The sequence below is a fragment of the Haematobia irritans genome, chromosome 5, assembly GCF_050003625.1.
Source record: "Haematobia irritans isolate KBUSLIRL chromosome 5, ASM5000362v1, whole genome shotgun sequence".
Taxonomy (NCBI): Eukaryota; Metazoa; Arthropoda; class Insecta; order Diptera; family Muscidae; genus Haematobia; species Haematobia irritans.
In genome coordinates, this window is record NC_134401.1 from 54,164,836 (window position 1) to 54,188,198 (window position 23,363).

Consider the following 23,363-nt stretch of genomic DNA (forward strand, 5'->3'; position numbering starts at 1 on the left):
TATTCTCTTTCAATAGTTGCCTTAATTCGTCCATTTTAGGAGCCAAACTCCTACAGTTCCAATGAGCCACCACAAATTGACCAGAAAACACCATCAACCTATTCTTTATAAAGCTATTGTCACTAACAATCGGGCCTAGATTGTCAAGAGTAGACATAGACATAAAAGTGTATTAGATTTGGAAACCAAGAATTTAGTGATATGTAAAAAACTATAACTAGGTAAAAATGTAACAAAAACTTCATATATAATTCATACAATATATAAATCGGCTAGGCACATGAGATCACATTAGCATCTAAATATAAATGTAAGTAGGTATTTAATTGAGAAAAAGATAAAAAAGAAAAAAGATAAAAAAAATTATCAATGCATCATAATCAAGATGACACATCATCTCCAGCAAGAAGCTTCTCACACCCAGTGATATCATACTTCACCTCCTTGCCATCAGGAAGATTCAAAATAGCCACAGGAATATCCGAATTCTTGATTCTAAATTTGGAGATTTTCTTCTCTCTCCGAAGTTTCATGCAAACCGCATTTAATTTATTTGCAGCAGGAGGAAAATGGTCATTAAGAAAGACTCTACTATTCAAGCCATCCACAGCCAAACCAGGTATAATTTTAGAGATAGTGAGAGGCATTGTCTTAATTGTTTTGTAATAAGCTTCAACTATCGAATCTCGCAACGCAAAAGAAGTAAATTTGACCATAAGAGCTTTTCCATTGTTGACATAATATACTCCATCAATTTCACGACGATTTACAGCAATACCATAAACAGCACCAAGGCTAATGACTACTTCAAATAGGTCAGCCATGCCACTGGGTAAACCACTGACAATTATGTCATGCCTATTAAGCCTTTTGTGGAGAATATTAATATGAACATCAAATGCAGACATACGCTTATTGGTCTGTGTCTCAATATTTCCAACAAGTTTGAAACAGTTCTCAACATCAGATTTGATCTCTTTAAAACTGGAAGATATTTCTTGTTTAAATTCAGTCATCAAATCGGTCATCATTTGCCTAGTGGATAAACGCTCCTCATCAGTCTTGCGGATAATAAGATCCATCTTAGCATTTACAAGCGAAATTTCAGAACGCACCGATTGGGAATCGCTTTCAGGAGGTTTTTCCAGGCAACCAGGGCACACAAATGAGAGAGATTTATGTTCCCTCAGTGCAGCAATATCACCATCAGCAACATTAACACAAGCAGCATGATACCAAACAAAGCATGCCTTGCACAAAATCCCTCCAGACGTCTTGGTTAAATTGGAAAGACATTTGCCACACTGGTCTTTTTTAGCCACGGGCATATTGTTGTTAACTTACAAGTAGAATAACAAGTAAAAAACAGCAAAGATAATATGGCGGCAGTCAGTTCGGTAGCAAATACACGGCAATTGCCCTAGTGCAGTTAGCCAAAACAACAACAGCAACGGCAGACGGGAAAGGCAATATATATCAACAGCTTAACAGCAAAAAGCAGCAAGAATCCACTAAAACTCCAATTAACCCGGATGACCAGCGTTCCAAATTATATGTTTTCAACAATCAAATTAGAAAAAGTTAGATGCGCAAGCAAATATTTAGTATACAAAAAAAGCGACCAGCCGATAAATAAAAATGCGCTCACTCAGCCATAGGGTTGCCAACAACAACAATTAATGTTTAATATTTAACAAGCATGCTGTATTGACAACTAAAACGCTCGGGAACATGAAAAGAGGAAATATTCGCCGACAAGCTTATTGTATTTGTCGTCGCGGCAAAAATTGTTTCGCCTATCGCCATGGTTAATTCTTGTGTTTATTAAGATTATTTCAACTGAATATTCATGAGTGAACATATGAAATAGTTGAGCTAATATAACTACCTTGGTACCATACGTTGAGTAGTAATTAGTATTGCGATTTACAATGATGCCAATACTCTTTTTCCGACCTTCGACGCTGATGTGATCGAGCACTGCTTTGTCATTACTACTGCGGTGAAATTTGAAAAGTCTACTGGCAATTAGACAATTACCGATTTGGTTCAAGGTGGACATTTTTCTGTCGGGTATGTATCAATAACTTTTTAATTTAAACCTCTTGTATTGTGTTGCGTAAAGTTAATTTCCTGTCAACGTCACAACTCCTATTTATCAAAAAAAAAAAAAAAGAATTTTTTATGAAAGAACTTTCAAAACAACATTAGAATCGGTAAGTCGGTATCTTCTTTAAACATAAACGGAAAGAGGAAAATGTCAAAAAATATTTCTTAATGCGCTTTACAGACTATCAGTTATTCCGGACGGAATGTCGGTGTTTGTAAAGAATCTTACAGTGTGCCGGATCGATACGACTTGTCGGCGATGACTAAATAATCGGTAAATGTGTTATCGATCCCATAAACATGCAGCAGTATCGATTACTCCTTCGGACTTAACATATAGTGTGCACAATATATGGGATATGTTCGACACGAGCACTGTCGTCCGGAATAACTGATAGTCTGTAAAGCGCATAACATAGGAGTATACGAGTATACGTAGGTTTTTAAATGTATTTTTTTTTTTCAAACAAACAAATATATTTGCCAAGTACTGTGAAACCGCTTAGAAGTGGACAGGGTCGATCATCTCCATTTTGTCCACATTTGGACTTATTAAATTACCCCTCTTATGAAAGGGTAATTTAATATGATAATACAGCAAACGCCTCACGACGATAGCCCGTCTTTGATAGGTGTCGGCTTTTCCGAGTGTTCAAGTTTGATATTTTCCACAGTATTATGCGTGGGCAACAAAAATTACGATATATTCATTTTTCCGTATTTAGTGTTGTTCCGGAGAAGTGACAGCATTTCCGCTAAAACGCCATAGCAAGGAAATGTTTTATGGTTCATAGTTTAAATCCAAAGTCCTCTAAGAAGTCCCCAAGAATGGGGAGTTTGTTGATTCCATACGATATATTCTTAATTGGTCTTCAAGCTCGAATTGGCCAAAACTTGGACCAATAATATGCCAAATATTAAATTTCATTTGGTCCAATAAAGGGAGATTCTAAACATAATTAAGTCACCCACAAGTACAAACTTTTTTTATATATTTATTACTTTTTTACGTTGTTTCAAAATTTTTGTAAACTTTTCAATTACGAATTATTATTTATTTTTTCTTGTGTTTATATTTCTTGTGTGTAGTGTTTCGGATTTGTTGTATTAGCCATTGGATTCCCTCCTCTAGTCCATCACCCGTTTTTGCACTAGTTGAGCAAATGTGCCAAGCTTTATCACACTTGGTAAGTTCCAAAGCTTAAATAGAATATGTATTTAAAAAATTAAGTTAAATATATAGTTTTTTACAATACGAACCTGCTGCAATATTAACAGAGGATAACGAATTCTCGCAGTCGCTTTTGTTTCCATAAAAGAGAATCGGTATTTGACGTTCAATTAAGTCGGGGTGTTGCAATAGAATATCCAATTCTTCTTTGACAACAACTAGAATGGGATAAATAAAGCATAGAAGTATACAAATACTTAGACACATTTCCATGGAACTTCGTTAGGATTTTACTATCAGTTAATAGAAAGGATATTGTGAATATTTTCTCTCCGGTTAACTAACTGGCCTATGAGTATATATAACCAATAATACATACATCAAACGCAATATTTTTTATATCCATTGGGTGATTTCTGCTAGGTTAGGTTAGGTTAGGTTATGTGGCAGCCCGATGTATCAGGCTCACTTAGACTATTCAGTCCATTGTGATACCACATTGGCGAACTTCTCTCTTATCACTGAGTGCTGCCCGATTCCATGTTAAGCTCAATGATAGGGGACCTCCTTTTTATAGCCGAGTCCGAACGGCGTTCCACATTGCAGTGAAACCACTTAGAGAAGCTTTGAAACCCTCAGAAATGTCACCAGCATTACTGAGGTGGGATAATCCACCGCTGAAAAACTTTTTGGTGTTCGGTCGTAGCAGGAATCGATCCCACGACCTTGTGTATGCAAGGCGGGCATGCTAACCATTGCACCACGGTGGCTCCCAATTTGTGATTTCTGCTAGATTTTTGAAAGAGTAGATGCTCTGCAGAGTCAAGGCTCAAAGTATGCAAAAAATATTGGCTGGTTTGTTCGTGTGAATCTTTTTTGCCAAGCTCAGACTGGATACTGAATTAGTAACACTTTGTGCGAGCTACTCCTTATACACATTTCTAAAGTTATGAGCAATTATGTTCACAGTATTTTCCAAACTAAGTACTCACCCATACGCATTTTGTCATTAGCATCGATGACATAAATAATTCCTTGACAGTTTTTAAATTGATGTTGCCACAAATTTCTGTACTTGCATGCTCCCGACATATCAATCGCAGTAAATTGTACACCTTGATCTTAAATTTATAGAAAAATATATTCACATTTTCATAGTGTTAAACACTCAGATTATATTACTGTAAAATTCTTCATGTGTAAATCCCACTGTTGGTATTGAAATATGCGAGTTTGGATCATTTCTTTTCTTAAATTGTTGTATTATACTGGATTTGCCACTATTATTGAGACCAACAACGAGGACCGTCATTTTCTCCTTGTTTATTTTTATAAGATTGAGGAAATTATCAAACATTCCCATATTGTATGTTTTAGATTTACATACATATATGTATGTACAATTATTTTTGAAGTTATTGACAATAATTGTGTCCTTTGCTATTGAACTTGTGTCGTCTATAGTGAATTATTCGTTTGTTTTTTACATGATTCCTTGCCAAGGATTCCACGTTGCTATGGAAATATAGAGAACGGCCATTAAAACGGAAGATAGAAAAAACTGTGTTGTTAAGACATTTAATCTTTTGGTTTTTTTTTTTTGAAAATTTGAAATCGAAATAGTTAATGGTATTTACAAAACAAATGTAATTGTTTGGTAAAGAAAAAAGTGAAAAATATATAAAACAACATACAGTATGTCAAGAAAGTCTTATGACATTGCGAAATATTTCAAATTCCAGAAATAATTGCATTTGAAATATTTTATTTTTTTTGCAGCAATACTGTGTACGTATATATACTTTGCAAAATACATAAATTTTTTTTTTTAATTTCATTATATTTAATTTTGGAACAAAACATCATTTTTATCCTATTGTCAAAATACATACTGTATATTAAGGTCAAATATAGATCAACATTTGTTTATAAAGTATGGTGGTAGCCCATTATTTTAGGCTCACATAGACTATTTAGAACCTTGTAATATCACAGGTGGTAAACTTCTATCATCAATGAGTGCTGCTAATTGACGACATTTTATATCCGAGAACGAATGTTTTTCTTTTCGCATTACAGTGAAACCACTTAGAGAATGTGGAGAATTCAGAAATGTAACCAACTGAAAAACTTTTTAGTGCTCGGTCGAAACAATGATTAAATCCACAACCCACGACGTAAATAAGCCGGGAATGTTGACCAGTCTTATACACACCCAAAGAAAATTAGTAGAAACAGTCGAAAAATCTGCTAAAACAGTAAAAATAGCAAACATTGTCTGCTAGTTTTTTTTTTTTTGTAAAATTCTATCAACTGCGGAAACCGTGCTTGCAACAGAATACAATACAATTACGCTACCGTATTACGGAAAGCTACCGTATTTCTGGTAGCTAATATGCTATTATAAAATTGCAGATTTATTTTTTATTAGTAGGTCTTATGATGGTCCACTTGGTTATTACATATTAATAAAAAGGATTATGTGCGTGAAGATAAATTGCAGCCGAGACACAAATCAGGTAGTTTATGCCTGCGCACCTAATGGGTTGATTACAATTTGTGGTGATAAAATATGTACCAAAAATCAGCACTTTCCACTATACCTGCACAATATATTGAAGATTGCTATAAATGCTAGTGGTTTTTATTTTTAAAAGCATACCATAAATGGTAGTTTTGCTGCTATATTTTAAAAATTAGTTTGCCCAACCTGAATTAAAGTTTAACTATGCCCACCGTGCAAAACCTGCTCTACGTTTTTTGTATTAATTGAAAGCTCTTGAGGAGTACTATAAATGCAAGTAGTTGTCATGTTCGAAAGCATATATGTGGTTATAAATAAATTGCCGCTAAAGGATTTGAATGGTTAAATAAATGGAAATAAATGAATAAATTTGAGCCTATTTGGATTAAATTTACACACTCATTGTGCAAAACTTGACGTTAATCGGAGCCAAAAACCTTTTCCACATAAATAGGTAGATGTGTCCTATTTCAAGGGTGGTGAAAAATATAAAAAATACTTATTTATTTGTAACTAATACTAAATTCAATTCAATTCAATTTGTAGGAAATACGAAATTTGTATAAAAAATAAAGCAACCATTAGCATAGCTAGGGAGGTCCTGGGCGTGTTAAGCCCCGCCCCTTAATTCGACATCAGGCGAATTACAGGCAAATCAAAATGATAAGTAAATAACAAAATTGGTAGAAAAAATATCTATTAAAAAGTATCAAAAACGGTGGAATTTATATTTATACATTTTTAAACGTATTAAGTTCGCATTATCGGACAAAAGTAGTAAGTTTTTAATTGCTACTTTTACTTGGTGCTGTGGATCATTCCCCTTTGAAGTAATAATAAAATGTGCCAAAATAAATAATTATATTCTGCTTTTACTGATTCATTTTCGATTTTAGCGGCTAATCTCGAACTTAGTACCCACCGTTAATGAATAAATTGTGCCTTGGTCGCGGGCTCATCTTCCAAAAAGGTTTTTATCTTTGCCCATCTAAGAACAATTTTTGTATTTTAATTTTTGTAAGCCCTCCCAATATCTCCGTGTTAACAACTAATGCCCTCAGCTAAAAAATTATTTATTTATTTAATAAGACAATACAATTAGCCAGTAAGGCCAATAATAGCGTTTTGTCACTAAAACCAATTTAATTATATAATTAAAAATACAATATGAAAAGGGAAAATGAATATTAAATAAAACCATAAAATATGTATATATAAAAAAACAAATAAAATTAAAAAAAATATGGCTGAAGTTTGTAATAATATTAATTAGTACATAAGCCATTGCCAATGACAGAAATTTATTGAAATCATTCACTTTGAAATCTTTGCAACGGTTGCTTGAACTGATAAATAGTGATATTGAAACACCTCATTCTCGGGATCCTTTCCGCTGTTTTTTTTTGTTTAATTCCGCCCAATAAATTCCCATTACCCCTTCAGTAAAAAAGGTACCTCGCTCCTGAACCCTAGTAATAACCAATTCTAAACCTTAAATACAAAGATTTTAATTTATTTTTTCTTAAAAATAAGTACACTAGAAATCTGTTAAAATATCAGTAATTGGTCCGCTAGAAACGTAGACAGTGATTGCTATTATTAGCAGACGGCTAGGCCATCACATGTCTGACATTGAAATGGTTTATTAAATAATCTACATTTATCTATTTAAATGAAATATTTGCAGAAACAGATTTACTTTCAATATGATAATTTGTAAGACTCACACTGTATATGGGATTAATTTTTTCGGGTCTTATCGAAAAATTTCATAATTGGCTTTATCAGTTATTTTCGATTACAATATAGAACGAACAATAACAATAATGAAGTGATAAAAACCTAAAGACGATTTTACTCGTTTAAGTGATTTGAGATTGGTATGATATTGCCTTTTATATAATTTTCCAAGGTCTTTAAACTATGTAAAAAACCAAAGCTAAGCTTAGCATGTACTTAGTTATGGTTCTTCATTGCAAAAAAATCAAATTCCAAAACGAAATGCCAACGTGTTGCTTGAAACAAAACTCACTCGCCCATATAAATATTTTCGTCACAAAACGCGCACACGAAAAAAATTAAACAAAAAAACGGCATTATCGAAAGTATTCCAATACATGAACATTTTCTATACAATTACAATTTGAGTTTATCTGCAGCCGCAACACTTCAGGTATAACTTGATATGGGTTTTGACTTGGAAAGCAAAAAAGAGATCAAACTCATAAACGAAAATCGGATGTTGGAATATCATGGTGATTTTTCGTTTTTTTCATGCATGGGGCAGGCGATACCTTTTATCTGTACACAAATATATTTTGCATGTCAATTGTATGGACTCTGATTGAAAATTCCCGCCTGACCACATTTTGTTATGACGATTGATGACTGGCAATGGGCAATTAATATGTACATACATAAATAAAAAAACGACCACTTCCATGCATATTGAATGAACTTTAAACCATTATTTTGTATATTTGATTTGGATTTTTGTTTGAATGTATATGTAGTAATATATTTCCTTTTACCATTTAGCTATAACCTTCCATTAAATTTTTACAAACATTTAAGATTTGTACGAGAAGAACATGATAATTCAATCTAAGGAGATATTTTTATGTGTATATATATTTTGTTTTTTTTGGAATATTCTTCAATTGAGTACATTTATATTGTTATTGGCCTCTTCAAAGGTTGCTTCAGCTACCCTTTGCGTGTTAGTTGGTTGGGCAGGTTTTAAAGGAATATCAAGCATTTTCCACACTTTTTTCATGTCATTCACCAGTTGATTCATCATATCGACATTGTGGAATGGTGTGGGTGCCAAACGTAACTTCTCTTCGCCACGAGCTACAGTTGGATAATTGATGGCTTGTATATAATGGCCAAATTCAAACATAAGCATATCCGAAATTTTGGAACTTTTCAAAGGATCACCAATGCGTATGGGTATAATGTGGCTGGGTGTGGGCTCAACGGGAAAACCTAAAAAAAAACGAAACGAACAAGAAATTGGGTCACAAACAATTGCCTTAAAATAATGTTGCATGATAGATGATTGATGATAATAAAGATGTGTAGATGGTGTAACATGCAAAAATCTAATTACCTTCGGACCGCAATAGATTACGTAAATAATTGACGTTGCTACGATGTAAAGCTCGTAGCTCTTGACCTTCTGCAGATGCCAAAATGTCAACCGATTGAAGGGCACCGCTACAAACGGTTGGTGGCAGCGAGGTGGTGAATATAAACCCAGCTGCATAGGAACGTATCATATCTACTAGAGTATGGGACCCGGCTATGTAACCTCCAATATTGCCAAATGCTTTACCCAATGTCCCAGATATTATGTCCATTTTATCCATGACACCATCACGTTCGCCTATACCTGCTCCATGTTCACCATACAGACCCACAGCATGAACTTCATCGACAAAAGTTATGGCACCATATGCTCGTGCCACATCGCACAATTCTTCGAGGGGACATATATCACCAGTCATGGAATGGACCGTTTCGAAAGCCACAATTTTAGGTACCTTTTTGTCTAGTTTACATAACATACTCTCCAGGTGTTCCACATCATTATGCCTAAATATATGCTTGGGAACTCCGCTATTTCGTATGCCCTGTATCATGGAGGCATGATTCCCAGCATCAGAAAATATATGGCATCCTGGTAAGAGTCTAGCCAAAGTAAATAGAGTAGAATCGTTGGCCACAAAACAGGAGGTAAATAAAAGGGCTGCTTCTTTTTCATGGAGTTTGGCTAAACGAGCTTCCAAAAGCTCATGATACATGGAATTACCCGATATATTACGGGTACCACCTGCTCCCGAACCATGACATTCCAGGGCATCAGCAACTGCTTTCTTAACACGTGGATGGGCAGACATGCCCAAATAATCATTGGAACACCATACGGTAATGGGTCTTTCTTCACGTGTGGAGTATTCGAGGGCATGCGGAAATAGGCCTGAACCAGCCAAGCGATTAACTTTCTTAAATACGCGATAAGAGTGATCTTGTTTCTTCTTCATGATCTGCTCTTGGAAGAAATTATCATATGGAAATTTATTTTCCGAAGATTTGTTAGCTGAGATGGATTTTCGAGCTGTTGCTGCTGCAGAAACAGCTTTTGCAACCATAGGTTCTTCTTTGACATTGCCGTCAAATTGTAGAGCCTCCTTTTTCGGCTCCTCTTCCTTCTTGGATATGACATTGGAAGTCACATAGGTTCTAACACCATTCACACTACCAGCGTCCTCATTCGATAATATTGCCTGACCATTATTAAGCAAGACTGGACAATAACGACTATAGACCTGCATCAGATTGTCCGAATAACTTCGTACAAAATTGGCTGATAGCCGATTTAGAAAAGGGCAAGGCATTTTCAAGAGTTACTCGGTGTTACTTCAATAACAACTTTCCAAATAATCAAGAATCAAATCGCCAATATTAGTAAAATTGCGTAATGATGTATGAAAATGCTCAATGTCTCTAAAAGGGGGCCAGTCTCACTGCTGTTGGTGTCTGTCTGTTTTTATATCGTTGTATTCCTCCGTTTCTCTATTTTGCTGCTACTGTGTTCTCCGCTGCTTTCAATGTTCGTATTGTAAAATTTGAGAAAATTTTCGTTTGGGGGGCAAATTGACAGACTGCAAAATGCTTGCTATTCAAACGAATGACTGAAAGTAACTAAAAACATTTACAGAAATACTTCCACATAACACCAGCTAAGAGCTCCAACACCCCACATCTGTATTTCTTTTCTTCTGTTTATTCATGGCATCCTCTGTACATTGATAGCAATGACATAGAGACTTGTAATAAGAAGACGTGTTGTATAACCACCAGCATTTAAGCCACCAATTTCGCAAAAAACCTAATCATGGTATTTTCTCTGCTAGAGGGTCATTGAGACATTGAATTGAGACATAGAATGATGTTATCAACTGTACATATCGACACAGTATGTACTTGTAGCGTAAATTTCGTTTGCATGCCGATAACACAGTTTTGCAATATATTATTAATGGGAGCAAAATGAAAACAATCGATAAGAACGCTTCATGGAGGTGTGTACAGGCCTTAAGTAACGCACAGCAAACCGCATGTACCGACTTTTGTTAATAAAATTTTCGTTAGGACGATGTTATCAACTGTTCATATATATTCCCATGAAGCCTCGTTTACACTTCTAGCGGAAATTTCGTTTGAATTCCAATAACGGAGTTTTGCAATGTATTTCTTATAGAAGCAAAACGTACACAATAGACAATAACGCTTCACGGAGATACGTAACGTCCTTAAGAAATGAACTGCGTTAAGCGCATTACAAACTATCAGTTATTCCGGACGACAGTGCTCGTCCGGCGATGACTAAATAATCGGTAAACGTGTTATCGATCCCATAAACATGCAGCAGTATCAATTATGCCTTCGGACTTAACTTAAAATGAGCACAATATATGGAATATGTTCGACACGAGCACTGTTGTCCGGAATAACTGATAGTCTGTAAAGCGCATTACACAATATAATATGTCGATTAATTATACTGGCGTAAACAGGAATTTTCGCAATAGCTGCACCGAGTAGTAGCTTGCAAAAGATGTTCGGCCGTTGTCCCAGCATGAAAACAGAAATTGGAAATAAGTTGGGGAATGACGGCTAGAGCGCACAAACATGGATCCTTTTTTTCAAAATAAAGACTGGTATGTAACTCCAGAGAAATTTATGCTACTCATAAGAAATAGGTAATAGGTAATGTTGCTATTGTTGTTACTCGTAAGAAATGCATAGGTATTGTTTCGAGAACGATATTATCGTCGTTTGTTGGCAAAAACATAAGAAAAACTATGCAAAGACCGATATTTTGTTTGCGAGTCAATAACACATTACCGTCCGGAATCTATATATGTCGAATTGTATGTGCCTGGACGGGTGGGTATATCCCAGTATATCCCATACTGGCCACCCACGTCACTGTTAACTTTAACTGAAAAATTTTCAACAGTTAAATTCGTAACTGGCATATGGAATATATAAGCAAGATGACAGATATGCCCATAGTGCGTTTTCAAAGTTCGTTAGCTAACGTTATATAATTTTATATATTTTTTTACATGAATTTTATTAAAAACAATTATGTTTTTGTTAATAGTTTTTGTTTGTTTGTTTGGGTAAACATAATTTTTTTTTTTTTGGCGTTTTCTTTTCTTGTAAAAAATTCGCACTTTTTGTGCATTTTGCCCGGAAAATGTACTTTTTAGGTTCTTTTCTAAAAAAACAGGCAAAAGTGCGAAAAGGCTTCGAATTCTGTTGTGAAAATAGCGCCACGCATAGAGGCAAATTACGGGCATTTTCAGCACTGCCAACAAACGAGAGTGCTGCGATTGCCCTGTTTCCTTCTTTGAATTCTTTTCTGCACGCTGAAATGATAGCATTTTTTTAGGTTGCTGGTAACATTTTAAAAATGCGCATTCTGTACAGACAAAATGAAGGCAAAGCACTTTTTTCAGAAAAGAAAATACCATTAGGTTGGCTACGGCACACCGAAATCTAATGGTGTTTTCTTTTCTGAAAAAGTGCTTTGCCTTCATTTCGTCTGTACAGAATGCGCATTTTTAAAATGTTGCCAGCAACGTTTCAGCGGGCTGAAAAGAATTCAATGGAACAAACAGGACAAGAATCTAAAAAAACCCCATTTTCCGGGCAAAAGGCAAGAAAAGAAAACACCATAAATTTTTTGAGGGGTCGCAAAACAAATTTGGTTGGGAAGCTCTGGTTTAGAGCAACAACCGGGCAAACATATGTTTTGATATAACCAAAAATTTGTAATTCGACATAACATTTGGTTGTTATCAATGAAAAGATTCATTCATTCCTTTTGCCCCAGAAGGGCACATGGAGTAGCTATTGCTGAGGATATTAATCGCCACATTACACCTTCATCATTGGACGAAATAGAAAAGAATGTCATTTTAAGGAAACATAACAACAATGTACCCATCATACGAGAGTTGGTGAAGGCACTTAATTCCCAAAACATAACGGATAGTATTTGGACAAAAATAAATGATGAACTCTTAAAGCTGCCAAATACTACACATCCTAGAATTCAAAATTATGGAGATGAGCCAAAGGAGTTGGAGCAATTTGTTCCTAGTGATTCAGTCGCTAGCAAAGAATCTATTGAGTTTTCCGAAGTTTCGAAATATATGAATATTTTTCGTATGGATCACTTGGGAAACTATACGGGACATAAAAGCTATTACTTATTTGGAAAATTAGCAGAATTGGAACAAGCCATTAAAGAGCATACGGTTCGTCAATTACAGGAAAATAATTTCAAGCTAATTTCTGTGCCAGATATACTACCTAAAAGTATTATAGAGGGTTGTGGCATGCAAACGGATGGTGAAAGGACACAAGTTTACAAATTGGATTCGGGTTTATGCTTGTCCGGTACCTCTGAAATGGCATTGGCTGGATTTTTCGAAAATGAAATATTAGAAGAGAGTCAACTACCAATAAAGGTAGCCGCTGTAAGTCGTTGTTTTAGGGCAGAAACTTCAGGACTGAATGAAGAGAAAGGTATTTATAGAGTCCATCAATTTACCAAAGTGGAAATGTTTTCGATCTGTGGAGAAAATCAATCAGAAGATATGTTGGAATTTTTTAAACATCTCGAACTTGATCTGTTTAAAAAACTTAATTTAAAAATTCGATTATTGGATATGCCACCATCGGAACTAGGTGCTCCAGCCTATCAAAAATATGACATTGAAGCATGGATGAATGGCAGAAAAATGTGGGGTGAAATATCAAGTTGCAGTAATTGTACGGACTATCAAGCTAAACGTCTCAATATCCGTTATCGTACATCTAATAATGAAGTGAAATATGCCCATACAGTTAATGGAACTGCTGCTGCCATACCAAGATTATTAATAGCTATTCTAGAGTCGAATCAAGTTGATAGAAATTCTATTAAAATTCCAGATGTTCTTAGAGAATACATGAACGGCGGTAGTAACATTACAAGAGAAAAACATATTCCTGAAATAAAACTATTGAAATATTTAAAGCATAATATATGAGAAGCTATAATAAGGATATAATGATATATACAACGACAATATTACATATAGCAGTTTCTTATTGAATCGTGTTTTGTAAATAAAAATTTGTTCAATAAAACTTTGCGTTACGTTTGTTAGAGATGTGAAATATATGTTTGTTTTTTTTTTTTTTTAATGATCATGAATGCTTGATATGATATCGATGTCTCCATACCAAAGTACGCTAAGTCTAAAAAGTAAATTTTACACGAAACATGTTCAAAGTTTTTTTGTTTGAATTTCTCAAAAACAGTGTAAGATATAAATTCACTTTTTTCGGTCTTAAAATCATGTTTATTGTATTTTTTTTTAGTATGTACGAATTCAAAATAGTGACAATAAAACATGGCTAAAAATGACTTAGACCACTTTAGACCGAACAAAGTTGTTGACCTTTTTGGATTGGAAATTTTTAAAACTTTAGTCACAGGATACGTAGAATATTAATCATAACTTTTGGTAGAAGTGTCCAATAAATTCTAACTTTTGACAGGATGCAATTCACATCAATCCGAATAAAAAAGAGCGAACTCCATCAAAAAATGCTAAGTCGACTTAGGGTACTCTGGAATGAGGTCATCGATATATAGTGTTATAAAAGTCCAAAAATAGACTGTGTGGCATTTTTTAAAGAAAAATTTACTTTCTCAAAATTTTACCAATTTGATTTTTTTCTGAGTATAATAACTAAATATAACATCGTAAATTGGACTTGGAATTGAGATGGTATATGAGAAGATTTTATTATGCTGACAACTCATCAAAAAGTCGAAAGCAGCGATGTCAAAAGTAGATTCTTGAATAATCGCAAAAGTCGATTTTTCAATAATCGCAAAAGTTAATTTTTCAATAATAGCAAAAGTCAATTTTTTTAACATTTTAAAAGAGTTCAGAACTCGAATTTTCTCAATTTGTAGAAAAAATTGAGCTCTACAAAATTTATGTGAAATTTATGCACAAAAATATCGTATTTGTAAATGTGGACAGGTAAAAAAAATCAAATTTAAAAACTTACCCTCGACTTATTATGAGTCACATAAAATTAAATTCTATTCTATTCGTATTTTGTATGTATATAAAGAAATGTTGAAATAATAAAATCCCCTTACATGGAATCTTTCATACCAATTTTACTGGTGAATGGCAATTACAATATAGAAGCAATTCTGTAGTTTACATGGGATAAGTGGTACACCCATAGAAAAACTTCTAATAATGGCGAACACAAATGGCAAATTCTTTCTAGAAATTTGCAAATACATAATTTGTAGCTGCCTATTTAAATATAATCTCTTAATTCAGTAGTTAAGTTTTCGGTAATAGCAAACGTTTTTTGATTGGAAATAGCAGAAGAAAGTTTTCTCATCTAGCATCTATAATTCTTCCCCTTATCTACAGAATCAACAGCATACAGAAAAATATTTTTCGTTTCAATCAAGAAATTAATTTTTGATTGAAATTTCTTAAATGATAATATTCTGCCACAACAATTAAAAATAATTTAATTAATAAAAAAATATTAAATTGATTAATTTTTAATTGTTTAATGCCCATATGCAAAACAATTTATTGACAATTAAACGAATGAATTTATATTGCAAAAGTAGGCTTGAAGTTTTCTTTAACTTTTTTTGTATATGGAGGTAAATAAATATGACGAGTAAAATAAATTGATGTATGTGACAGATTGGTTTGATTAAAAAATTGATTAATATTTTTATCATTTATTATCTTTTCTTGAGCATGAAAAAATAATAATTTTCCATGCCTAGCCTTCCATACTATTTGAAATCTAAAGTCGACATATTTTTACCACCATAACTCGAATGAGCAAGAGTTTCGTGCAATTAAAACAATATTATGGCATAAATTATAAATTCCATATATCAAAAATTGCTAAAGTACTAAAAAAATAAAAATCCAAAAACTATAAAAGAAACATAAAAAATCTAGCGAAACCCTTAATTCACATTTCTTTAAAAACACCCAAAATAAACCAAATATTGCATATCTCTTTTTGGACCTAAAATGTCTCTAGATTTCCAATTTCGAAAATCGGAGTAAAAATTGCGGTGTATAGAAACTCAAGAAACCCTAAAGAGATCGGTTTATATAAAAGCTATGTAAAAAAATGTATGTTCCTATTTGTCGACTTCAAATACTTCCAGATTCTCAGCTTGGTTCGTAGTTTGCATGCCCACACGTTGTAGCTGAATCCGATTTTGTCACAACATTTTGAAAATGCGTTGCTTTCAAAAGTTTTTCATATGACTGCAAATTATGCATATTGCTTTTGAGGTAAAATATTTTTATTATAAGAAATTCTAAAATACTTCAATATGACGTTTTCATTCCTTGGGTTATTAACAATAGTTTTTGAAATCAAATCTAAAACCTCATTCACATTACACTTCCAAAATTCGCTGTTATCATTTGCCTTATAAAAAAAGGAATTTTAAATCCACGTTTAGTAGATTTCGAGTCTTATGTGAACGGACTATAAGGTTCCTTTAAACATTTTTGACATTTACTACGCTTTTTACGTTTTATACAGGTATATATATATATATGACGTTTACAACTTTTTGACAGTAGAAAACTCAAAAAATTGCTCGGACCTTTGGGTAACATTTTAGAACTTAAAAATGTTACGTATTGTTTCCCGCTAAACCACAACGTACAAAAATATAACAACAAACACCGAATGTCATTTTTAGCAAACACTTTTTCTTTGAGTGTAGTATATTTTATGACTAACAGAATGCCAAAATGCATATTGTTCCATATCGGTATATATGGCGACTATATAAAAGAATGTGTCCAAAGTAACTCCAAAAGCCAACTGTTGGAATGTCAGAATATGGGATCGGTCCTTACGTTGGCTATATAAAAGCATTTGTAAAATTCGAAGATTTGTTCATATAAGGGTGGAACTGACTCAGGGAGTGATAATGAATTCATCGATATATATGGCATGTTATGAAGTATAGGATAGTTTCTGTTATATTTAAATAATATAATATAGGGGAATAGTTCATACAAAAGTGAACTAGTGAAAAATTGCTTTATTATTATTCCATGTAGATAAATCAGTATATTTTGTAACCTTTTAATGTTTAGGTTAGGTTAGGTGGCAGCCCGATGTATCAGGCTCACTTAGACTATTCAGTCCATTGTGGTACCACATTGGTGAACTTCTCTCTTATCACTGAGTGCCGCCCGATTCCATATTATGCTCAATGATAAGGGACCTCCTTTTTATAGCCGAGTCCGAACGGCGTTCCACATTGCAGTGAAACCACTTAGAGAAGCTTTCAAACCCTCAGAAATGTCACCAACATTACTGAGGTGGGATAATCCACTGCTGAAAAACTTTTTCATGTTTGGTCGAAGCAGGAATCGAACCCACGACCTTGTATATGCAAGTCGGGCATGTTAACCATTGCACCACGGTGGCTCCCAACCTTTTAATGTTAATACCGATATAGAAATAGAAATTTATGTTCGTCCAAGTCTAAAAATTTATTTTATTTGATGAAAAACTTTTTTTTATTTCAATACCTTTTTGGATATTTATTTTTATTATAGAAAATACAATTAATTGCAGTCGTTATACAAAATACATTTGTGTAATCCTTTAAATAAAAACAATACATTCGATAGAAGAAATGGGTTAAGAGATTTCAAGAGAGAAATAAATACATTATAATTTTTTAATTGTTCTTGTTGTTTGTTTTTTAACTAGCATTTGTAAATTAAGAGTAAATTGTACTTTCAATCCATTCATCCAATGTGAATGTAGCCGTTTCAGTATTTTCTGTATCCTTGTCCTTAAAGATATCTAAAAAAAGAAAGAAATAGAAAATATTAAAAAAAAAATAATTTCGGATTCAAAAATCTATAGAGCTATAGATAGCATACCTATATAAGTTTTAATTTTCACGGCACACATTAAAAAGTCATCAAATGCAATTTTACCATCTCGGGAACCGTAACGATGTACCTGTCATATAGAAGTGTGAATATAGGTTTTTAGAATAGGTTTAACTTTTCTGGTATTTGTATTTACTACTTACCAAAGCATTTAAAATGCGATTATTCAAATGGTAACCAGCCGAATTAAGGGCTGTACGCAATTGGAAGCCATCTATACGTCCAGTTTGATGGACATCATACATTTTGAAGACAGCTTTCCATTTGGCAATGTCCGTTAGCAAAGCTTCGAATTCTTCAAAGCCTAATTTTCCGGATTTATCAACATCTAACATGGCCACCATGGAACGGCATATATCCTTGGAGAATCCTTCTGGCGAGGCAGTCATTACTGAAATAATAAAAGATAATTTTAAGATAACCTTTAGCTTTCCGGGGTTTAGAAGGAAAAAAGAAAATATGCATTTTTTGTTTTGGTTATCTAGACATGCGAATGAATGAAACCTTATGCATGAAGATTTCCATCATTCAGCATTCGGTCAAAGCTGGCTATATTCTGAGCACATCACCGGGAGTTTATTTTATGTTTTTTTTTTTAAAGAACATTTTTCCTAGATATTTATGAAAATAATCATGACGACCAACACCATGACTTAAACTATGGAAAAAATTCTTTTGCTAATTAAAATTTTGTTGTTTTTGTTTTAAGAACGTAGTAATTGCTCACCCGGATTGTTGAAGTCATCATTGCGGTTAGGGTCAACCAGTCTGGTGGTGGTATTATTCTGATCATCTAATCCAAACATTTCTTGTACACTATTGTCTTTATTGCCACAAAGGCCACACAACAAGGAGATGATCATATTTACAATATCACCACCATCGTTGGTGGCATTATTAGGGACTTCACCATTTTCCCTGGACTGTAGTGGGGCCATGTTTTCTTTTACATTTTGTGCGGTATCAAAATTTGACGAAATTGGCAATTCTGCATGATCATTTCATTTTGTTTTTGTTATTTGTTTATTTATGGTGTTTATTTATTTTTTTCATTTGTATATTTGAAATGTATGAAAGTGGCGAGAGAAAAAAAAAACAAAATGTGGAACAGGTTTTTATTATCTAATTCATTAAGGCTCTACTACTATCAAAAAAAAAAACGAAAACGATTAATAACCAAAATCACATGCAAACTGAATTTTTTTAGGAACAAGCCAAACTAAGATGGGTGGTGGTGGTGCTAATTATTAAAATACAAATGAAAAAAGACATTGAAAAATTGTCATCTACTAGAAGAGATAGTTGTATGAACATATACAGATATAATATATGTTATATGAGATAAAAGAATATAATGAACAATTTTGTGCAGAACCCAGTTAAATAAATATGTATGGATATTTATTTGTTATATATATTTTGTTTGTTAATATATAACCAATTGTCTATTTAACTCCATGGTTATTATAAAATCGTATTATTGATGAGTGGCTATAAACCAATACATACCATCCCTTAATGAATGATCCAGTATACGTTTCAATTCCATCCAATCGACTTCCATATCTGCTCCAGCAACACTTTTGAAAAGACGCTGCAAAGCTTCTTTTTGGGGATCCACGGCTGGTGCCACTGGCGTTGGCATTGGCATACTGGGATATAGCTATATTAATTAAAGAAAATCTATTACATATCTATTACATATATACACTAGGTCGCTGTCTGAATTTTCCACAAATCCATTGTGCTATACATAAATTACTCATACTATATTACCACCATTGCATTCATTTATGTGCAAATATATCAAAAACTACTTAATATTCCAAATTTACTAAAGAACTAAGAACATCTATCCAATGTAACTACAAGCCCCATAAGTCTCCATAAAAAACCAAAAAGGCTTTAAATAATTATCCACGTTTGTACTTACTCCGCCTGGTCTATTATTATCATCATCATTAGATCCATAGCCGACATGATCATCATTTTCTCTAAAAAGGTTTAATATTTATTAACAAACTTATACAAATTGAAGGGAGGTTAGGTGCTTTACACAAATAAGAAAAAAAAACATTCAACAATCATTAAATACTAATAACAAACTATTGGACATTATTACAAATAAAAATGTTAAAATATACAAAACAAAAAATCTCAATTATTACTGTAACATGCTTATTAATCGTAAACTTCATTGCTTTCACATGATACATACTCCATGTTATTCTGGCTTTCTGAGAATACACGAATAATGAATTCACCCTCTTCATTTGGATCGAAAGTTGATGGTACAATTAAATAATGTCCAGGAGGTAATTGGAATCGTGCTGTTACCTAAAAAGAAAAAACAATAAAATAATTATTATTAATACTAAAGGTAAAAAGAACTACACTTAACTAAAATTGTTAGCAAAATCAACTGAAACGGATATTCAAAGAGTTACTGTTTACAAAATTTTAACTGTCAAACTTGAATATTCATTCCAGCTCCATCTACATGTGGAAAAGGAAATGTTGCAAAATTTCATTTCTATAAGAAATTTTGCCAAAATTTAATTTTTAAATGAAGTTTTTAGAGAATTTCATTTCTAGAGGAAATATTTGCTAAAATTGCATTTGTAAATAAAATTTTTCAAAAATTTAATTTCTATTGGAAATTTTTGCAAAAATGTAATAAGGGAAAATAAATCCTTATATGAATATTCGTGTTAGCGTCATCTGTATGTAAATGAAATGAGTTATGTACGAATACAATTTTTTTGCGATATACTCCTCCACAGAAATTGGCCAAATTGGAAGAGAGACATTTAAACGATAACTTCTAATTGGTATTAAAACCAATCCCGTTTGGGAGTACCAATATATGATCTACAAAAATGTGCGTTCACCTTTTTCTAGGCCATGTATGGGGACTTCCAAACCAATATCTGTTTTTACCATCGGATAGAGGACTAAAAGGTCTATCTTTAATATATAAATCTGGATGGCCATATTTTTCCATTTGGTCAAATTTCTCTCCAAGAGCGCCCACTTTTTTCTATGCCACATATTGGCCTAGAATATCCGCTTTTACCATCGGTTACAAGACTAATCTCTTCTATCTCTTCCCGTTTGGCGAATTTATGCCAATTTTTGTAGAATAATATATTGGAAGAATTGTTTGTATTCGTATATAACGAATACAAATAAATATTCATATTTTAATTTCCCTTTGATTTTCTGGATGTACATACAAAAAAATTTTTTTCTGATTCAATCACGAAATTAATTGATCCAATTAATTTTTTAATTGAAATGTCTTCAATCACAGAAAAATTAATTGATCCAATTAAAAAATTAATTGATCCAATTAAAAAAGTAATTGATACTATTAATTTTTGTGATTGATTTTTGTTTCAATTAAAAAATTTGTTGAATCAATTAAATTTTTAATTGAATATTTTTTAAAACTCAATTAAAATTTTAATTGGAAAATTTTTCGTGAAATTTTTTTCTGTGTACCTGAAAAGTAATGTATTAAGGAAGAACGTCAAAATCCCTTTGGTTTTTGAAAGAAACCAAAAACATAATCTACACGCCATGGTAGAGGGGTGCGGGCGCATGGCATTTCCCCTGAGTATTTTTTTTATTATAACCAAATTTCGGAAAACCGGGTAGGTTTAAATAAGATAGAAGATAACATTGTGCCAAAGATCAGTAAAAAACTGATTTATGGAAAGGAAATTTTGGCAAAATTTCCTGTAGAAATGAAATTTTACCGAAATTTCCTATAGAACTGCTATTTCGGAAAAATTTCTTATAGAAATGAAATTTTGAAAAATTTTCCTAGAAATGGAATTTTACAAAAATTTCCTATAGAGATGAAATTTGACAAAAATGAAATTTTGGCAACATTTACTATAGAAATGAAATTTTGCAAAAATTTACTACAGAAATGAAATTTTGCAGAAATTTCCTATAGAAATGAAATTTACAAAAATTTTCTATAGAAATTAAATTTTGGAAAAAATAAAGAAATGAAAGTTTGCAAAATTTTTCTATAGAAATGAAAAAAAATCCTATAGAAATATCATATTGAAAAATTTCCTATAGAAATGAAAATTTGCGAAAATTTCCTATAGAAATAAAATTTTGCGAAAATGTCCTAACGAAATAAAATTTTGCCAAAATTTCCTAACAAATGAAACTTTGCAAAAATTTGCTTTTGAAATAAAATTTTGCAAAATTTTCCTATTCAAATGAAATTTTGCCAAAATTTTCTATAGAAATGAAAATTTGACAGAGATCAGAAATGAAATTTCGCAACAATTTCCTATAGAAAATAATTTTTGCAAAAATTTCTTATAGAAATAAAATTTAGCAAAAATTTCCTATAGAAAAAAAAATCCTATAGAAATAAAATTTTGCTAAAATTTTCTATAGAAATGAAATTTTGGCCAAATTTTCTAAAGAAATGAAATTTCGTTTTGTTTGTTATTGTTGGTTTATTCTTCAATTATTATTGTTGTTTTGATTTCAGCTTAAAACCTACATTGACTAAACTACAAGTGTAGCTTAACCAACAGAGGAAAATAATGTTTGTCAAATTTATTTGGGCAAAGCCCTATAGACTGCAAGATGGTTGGATGGACAACTGTTTCGGAATTACCACATTCCTCATCAGCATCCTCTACTTGGAACAAAATTATCAACCAATTATCAGTATAAATTCGGGGATAATTCACTAATTGCGCACTGCAAATAAACAAAATCATTGTGAATTGTCAAAATACGTCTATACATTTTCTTGGTCAATGGTGGTAATTCCCATATACTAACATCACGTACCAAATTTCAGCCGGATCGGATGAAATTTGCTTCTCTTAGAGGCCTCGCAAGCCAAATCGGGGGATCGGTTTATATGGGGGCTATATATATTTATGGACCGATGTGGACCAATTTTTGCATGGTTGTTAGAGACCATATACTAACACCATGTACCAAATTTCAGCCGGATTGGATGAAATTTGCTTCTCTTAGAGACCTCGCAAGCCAAATCGGGGGATCGGTTTATATGGGGGCTATATATAATTATGGACCGATGTCGACCAATTTTTGCATGGTTCTTAGAGACCATATACTAACACCATGTACCAAATTTCAGCCGGATCGGATGAAATTTGCTTCTCTTAGAGGCCTCGCAAGCCAAATCGGGGGATCGGTTTATATGGGGGCTATATATAATTATGGACCGATGTGGACCAATTTTTGCATGGCTGTTAGAGACCATATACTGACACCATGTACCAAATTTCAGCCGGATCGGATGAAATTTGTTTCTCTTAGAGGCTCTGCAAGCCAAATCGGGGGATCGGTTTATAAGGGGGCTATATATAATTATGGACCGATGGGAAGCAATTTTTGCATGGTTGTTAGAGACCATATACTAACACCATGTACCAAATTTCAGCCGGATCGGATGAAATATGCTTCTGTTAGAGGCTCCACA

General features: G+C 33.0%; 4 protein-coding genes across 7 annotated transcripts in view; 1 reads left to right on the forward strand and 3 right to left on the reverse strand.

Moving 5' to 3' along the window:
- Positions 1 to 3,068: 3,068 nt before the first annotated feature.
- On the reverse strand, positions 3,069 to 8,275 carry Arl6 (ADP ribosylation factor-like 6). The gene is made up of 5 exons (XM_075309444.1): positions 7,532 to 8,275; positions 4,463 to 4,795; positions 4,273 to 4,401; positions 3,370 to 3,498; positions 3,069 to 3,309 (listed from the first exon to the last, which is right to left on the reverse strand). Exons 2-5 carry the CDS (start codon positions 4,641 to 4,643, stop codon positions 3,164 to 3,166), a joined length of 585 nt encoding a protein of 194 aa, XP_075165559.1. The 5' UTR covers positions 4,644 to 4,795; positions 7,532 to 8,275; the 3' UTR covers positions 3,069 to 3,163.
- Positions 8,276 to 8,417: 142 nt separating this feature from the next.
- On the reverse strand, positions 8,418 to 10,515 carry Alas (5-aminolevulinate synthase). The gene is made up of 2 exons (XM_075309443.1): positions 8,917 to 10,515; positions 8,418 to 8,792 (listed from the first exon to the last, which is right to left on the reverse strand). The coding sequence occupies exons 1-2, from the start codon at positions 10,202 to 10,204 to the stop codon at positions 8,461 to 8,463; spliced, it is 1,620 nt and encodes a 539-aa protein (XP_075165558.1). The 5' UTR covers positions 10,205 to 10,515; the 3' UTR covers positions 8,418 to 8,460.
- Positions 10,516 to 12,619: 2,104 nt separating this feature from the next.
- On the forward strand, positions 12,620 to 14,048 carry SerRS-m (Seryl-tRNA synthetase, mitochondrial). The gene has a single exon (XM_075311123.1). It carries the CDS (start codon positions 12,683 to 12,685, stop codon positions 13,916 to 13,918), a length of 1,236 nt encoding a protein of 411 aa, XP_075167238.1. The 5' UTR covers positions 12,620 to 12,682; the 3' UTR covers positions 13,919 to 14,048.
- Positions 14,049 to 17,482: 3,434 nt separating this feature from the next.
- The window catches only part of CalpA (calpain A), a 31,001-nt gene continuing 25,120 nt past the window's right edge, over positions 17,483 to 23,363 (reverse strand). For 3 of the 4 annotated variants that reach the window (XM_075309435.1, XM_075309433.1, XM_075309434.1), the window contains 7 exons: positions 20,091 to 20,209; positions 19,806 to 19,866; positions 19,382 to 19,535; positions 18,600 to 18,860; positions 18,016 to 18,263; positions 17,861 to 17,942; positions 17,483 to 17,780 (listed from right to left, as the gene is read on the reverse strand). In XM_075309435.1, the coding sequence (XP_075165550.1) occupies positions 17,695 to 17,780; positions 17,861 to 17,942; positions 18,016 to 18,263; positions 18,600 to 18,860; positions 19,382 to 19,535; positions 19,806 to 19,866; positions 20,091 to 20,209 (1,011 nt within the window). In that variant the 3' untranslated portion in view covers positions 17,483 to 17,694. The remainder of the gene's footprint in view (positions 17,781 to 17,860; positions 17,943 to 18,015; positions 18,264 to 18,599; positions 18,861 to 19,381; positions 19,536 to 19,805; positions 19,867 to 20,090; positions 20,210 to 23,363) is intronic. The other variant, XM_075309436.1, reaches the window with a different exon arrangement.

Excerpts from the sequence above, each read along its gene's own strand:
- Alas (XM_075309443.1), bottom strand. The coding sequence starts at position 10,204 with ATGCCTTGCCCTTTTCTAAATCGGCTATCAGCCAATTTTGTACGAAGT. Across the intron at positions 8,793-8,916 it reads TAATCTATTGCGGTCCGAAG|GTTTTCCCGTTGAGCCCACA; the intron begins GTAATTAGATTT and ends GTTTTTTTTTAG.
- Arl6 (XM_075309444.1), bottom strand. The coding sequence starts at position 4,643 with ATGGGAATGTTTGATAATTTCCTCAATCTTATAAAAATAAACAAGGAG. Across the intron at positions 4,402-4,462 it reads TACACATGAAGAATTTTACA|ATCAAGGTGTACAATTTACT; the intron begins GTAATATAATCT and ends TATAAATTTAAG. Across the intron at positions 3,310-3,369 it reads CTCTGTTAATATTGCAGCAG|CTTTGGAACTTACCAAGTGT; the intron begins GTTCGTATTGTA and ends ATTCTATTTAAG.
- SerRS-m (XM_075311123.1), top strand. The coding sequence starts at position 12,683 with ATGAAAAGATTCATTCATTCCTTTTGCCCCAGAAGGGCACATGGAGTA.